Raw genomic sequence first — 4,395 nt, forward strand, 5'->3', positions numbered from 1 at the left:
AATTCACAGTGCTTTCAGATACTGTCAGCCACACAGTAAAACAAGGAATCCAGTGGTCAGTCAGCCATGGAAAGAATAGAACAAAGGAGCACCCACAGGAGGCACTAAGCAATCAGTTTACAGGTCAAAGAGGGAGGAAGAGCAATGTGGTTTTAGGATACTTAAACCCTCCCCACAGTTGTTGGGGGTCATACCCCACAATTTTTTGGCTAGTCCGTAACAATTATCTCTCTCTGTGTATCTCTGTCTCTCAATATCTGTCTCTCTGTCTCTCTGTCTCTGTCTCTCTCTCTCTCTCTCTCTCTCTCTCTCTCTCACACACACACACACACACTAATTCAATAAAATCTTTGAACTCGTCACAGGTGCCTTGACTTCGAATGTAGACTCTAAAAACAACATTGCAAATCACATTGCCTAAAAGAAAAACGAGAGACAGAGACAACAGACAGACAGACAGACAGAAAAAGAGAACAGAGACAGAGAAGAAATGTGTCTACCATAGAGCAGGATTAGGACTTAAGGTGGAGGAGGCATGCAGGAGGAAACTGGGGACATTGGTGGTGGGAAATGTGCTCTGGGGAAAACATGGGTGTTGGAATATTATACGACTGAAACTCAAGCAGGAATGGCTTTGTAACTATATATCTCACTGCATTTTATAAAGGAATTTGTTTCATCCTCAGCAGTGCTACAGTTGCATTTGCACCATTGTCATCCATTATGTAAGTATACCTTCATGACTATCCTGTTTATGAAAATGAGCTCCAGTTTCAAATGTGGTAATTGTCCAGATTCAATGGCCTGACCATGATTGAAACAATCCTAATTCTGGGGCCTGAGCAGTGGATTGTCTCATCAATCTGCCAATTCAATTCAAGTGTCCTTAATTTATATTTTCAGTTTCCCTGAGAACTGAGCCTGCGATGCACAGGATACACAGAGAAAACGCTCATGCCTCTTCCTCCCTGGATGACCCAGTAGATAGTGACTCAGCCCTTGAGCCCTGTGATCTTAATCTGCCCTGACTTCCTGCTAGGACTTCCAAGCCCCTTCCACTGCACTAATGACCACCAGGGGGCAGCAGAGAATCATGGGGTCCAATGGAGCTGGGAAGGGTCAGGGCGATAGGGGGTCTAACTCCAGTAGATTGGAATACCCAGGGTGCTGGTGTTTAGTAACCAACCTCAGACCTAAGGAAAGGTATTTATTTTCCTATCTCCTGACGCTGATGAGCATATAATTTCACTTTCTTTCCCTGCTTTTTCTTTGCTTCTTTGTTTCTTCCTTTCTTTTTTCTTCTCTTTCTTCTTTTTTTCTTTTCTTCCATCCTCCCTTCCTCCCTTCCTTCCTCCCTTCCTTCCTCCCTTCCTCCTTTTCTTCCCTCCTTCCTCCCTTCCTTCCTCCCTTCCTTCCTTTCTTTCTTTCTTTCTTTCTTTCTTTCTTTCTTTCTTTCTTTCTTTCTTTCTTTCTATCCTTCATCTTAGAGAAATTGCCAATTTCTTTGAAAAAAAGATATACTCTTAGCTCCCCCAACACAACTCAATTCTGACCATGTGGTCACTGTCCACAAAGTTTTGACTGACTTCTATAGAATCTGAACTTTGTTGTGAGGCAAGTGGCCTGCAAGGTAAGGGTGGGGTGGGGATCTTGGGGAACTGGAGAAACTGATGCATTCTAAGGAGGCCCTGGGGGGACTGTGATGCTGATGAAACCATGTGGTGTCAGAGATTAGTCAGCCACTAGGAGGTGCTGTGGGGAATCCAGAGCTGTCCTCAGTGATGCTGGGTCCAGGAACACATAGTGGTCAGAATTTAAACAGAATTGTTTTCAAGCAGGGCACTAGAATATGAACTCTCTCTCTCTCTCTCTCTCTCTCTCTCTCTCTCTCTCTCTCTCTCTCTCTCTCTCTGTGTGTGTGTGTGTGTGTGTGTGTGTGTGCGTGCGCGCGTGCCACACGTACCTCCATTCAGAACTTCTGAGTGCACTCTTGGATTGTTTCTGATGTGGTGACAGGGATCAAACCTGGGCAGGCGGTGCACAGAGAAGCTCCCTCCCACTCGATTATCTTTCCAGCCACACGATCTGAAATATTTTTAGTCCTGAAAATACTTACTATCTAGTCTGTTTAACATTTTCATCTCCTTTGGTATCTGGTAACAAAAGGATCCTTTATCATTTACTAAAATCAAGTAATAAAAGTGATTCTTTAAATTTTATGAATGTCCCCCAAACAGAAGGAAACCAACTATACAAAACTTTTTAGTGAAATTCTTGTAATTTAAGCCAATATTTCAGAGCGTATATAAAATTATTTATTCTGAAAATATACTGTGTTAATGCTATAACCCACCACCTAAATATACAAATTTCCCATAACGAATGGAGAAACAAAAACTGTCAGGGAGATATGACTAAGCAGCACATAGGGGCGGCACAACCCACCCTCCGCCTTCCTGTGTCCCTTGGGTCTGGGCCCTTTTCTGCAGCCACAGACCCCAGGCAGCAGCCCTGAGCCTGGCTGATTTGCATAGCCAGCAGCTCTCTCCCTGAGGGCATAAGAGGGGACCAGGAGGAGTTCAGCCTCAGGTGCCAGGATCCCAGCCCCTCACCATGGCCTGGACCCCGCTCCTCCTGGGCCTCCTGGCTCACTGCACAGGTGATGTGTCCAGACTAACAGAAGCCCCATGTCCAGTGCTCTGGGGTCATTATGGTCCTGATTCTGAACTCAGCAGAGAACTCGTGTAGAATGCCTGTCACCCTGATGAATGGTCATGAAGATGGGGGTCTCTGCAGAACTGAGTTCCTTCCTTACCAGACCTCTCCTTCTCTCTTGCAGGTTCTGTATCTTCCTATGAGCTGAATCAGCTGCCCTCATTACCTGTGAGACTGGGAGGGGAGGCCAACATGACCTGTGCGGGAAACAACATTGAAAGCAAAAGTGTTTCCTGGTACCAGCAGAAGCCAGGCCAGGCCCCTGTGCTCGTCATCTACAGTGATGACAACCGGCCCTCGGGGATCCCTGACCGCTTCTCTGGCTCCAACTCTGGCAACCTGGCCACCCTGACCATCACGGGAGTCCAGGCTGAGGATGAGGCCGACTATTACTGCGCAGTAGATGATGGCAATTGGGGCAACTTTCAGTGCGCACAGTGGCACAGACACTGGGGTAGTGGGGCAAGAACCTCCTGCTCTGGCCTAGTGCTCACCCTCACTGTGCTCAGTAGCTGAGGCCTGATTCTCAGGCAATCCCACCAACCTGCTCTGATCCTGATCTTGAACAAGAGCTGGTTCTCTATGTTCCTGATTCTTCATTTATCCATGAAAAACACAAAAGCCTTGAGGGCTAGAGCAATAATTCAAGTGGGTAAGGCCCTTGCCTTGCATGCAGCCAGCCTAGTTTAATCCCCAGATTCCCATATGGTCCCCTGAGCCCAGCCATGTGGGATTCTGAGTGTAGAATAGGGTAAGTCCTGAGCATAGTCAAGTGGAGCCCAAAGCTAAAAGAACAAACAAAACACTATTTAAACCCTCGATGTCCTGAGTTCAATTTGATGTTTTGAGTTCTTCAATGTTTATCAACACCTGCTCTTCCAGAGTCCCTCCAGCTGCATGTGGGGCAGCTGCAGCCCCTTCCGATGTAGTGTCTTCACTTCCTCATCCCAGACCTGTGACGGGAATCCAGACACCAGGACAGTCTCTGACTCTGAGTGGCCCTGACTCACGCTGGCCTTTGTTATCCCTTTACATTGAACGAAGGACGAGGGAACAGAGAGACAGGAACCGGGCCCAAGGCTGGTCAGTATACAGTTTATTTCTCTCTCTTCTCCCGCATAGCCCGATCTCTCCCCTCACGGCACAGTCATAGGTGTAGTTTTGGTTGTAGTCCCAGTCATCACAGTTCCATCACCTTAATTTCCTCGTAGTCCCTATCCCAACATCTCAAAGACCCAGTTCTCCTCTTTGTAATCAACATCTCATCGTGGACTTTCTAGTCCCCAACATCTAGCCCTGACTTTCTAGTCTCCTCTTACCCCTGACAGCATAGTTATATAGAAATCATGAAGGGTGGGATACATAAGGGTGGGGTTAAACATTATCATAACAACAAACAGAGGTAAAGCCACTCTTTTAAGAGATTAACTCAAGGACAAAATCTCATCTGAGGGTTCAGCACTCCAGATTACTAGGAGATCCATCCAATGGCGGATTCCATCCAGGGTATATTGCTTTCTCCTTTCCTCGGCTAGTTACCATTAAACAATCATGGAAAATTTACTTCTTATAATATTCCTAGCAATGTCATTTTGTATGAACACAGGAAGAGATATATTATGCTTAAAGGTTTGCTCTTCCTGGGGACAGACAAGAATGGACTAGTTAAAACAGTTACTT

At 46.1% G+C, this 4,395-nt stretch overlaps 1 gene segment (V, D, J or C); it reads left to right on the forward strand.

Moving 5' to 3' along the window:
- Positions 1 to 2,613: 2,613 nt before the first annotated feature.
- On the forward strand, positions 2,614 to 3,231 carry LOC129407156 (immunoglobulin lambda variable 3-9-like). The segment is given in 2 exon segments: positions 2,614 to 2,659; positions 2,840 to 3,231. Coding segments are annotated over 2 exon segments (438 nt in total).
- Positions 3,232 to 4,395: the final 1,164 nt, after the last annotated feature.

Source organism: Sorex araneus, chromosome 9 (assembly GCF_027595985.1).
Source record: "Sorex araneus isolate mSorAra2 chromosome 9, mSorAra2.pri, whole genome shotgun sequence".
NCBI classification, from domain to species: Eukaryota; Metazoa; Chordata; class Mammalia; order Eulipotyphla; family Soricidae; genus Sorex; species Sorex araneus.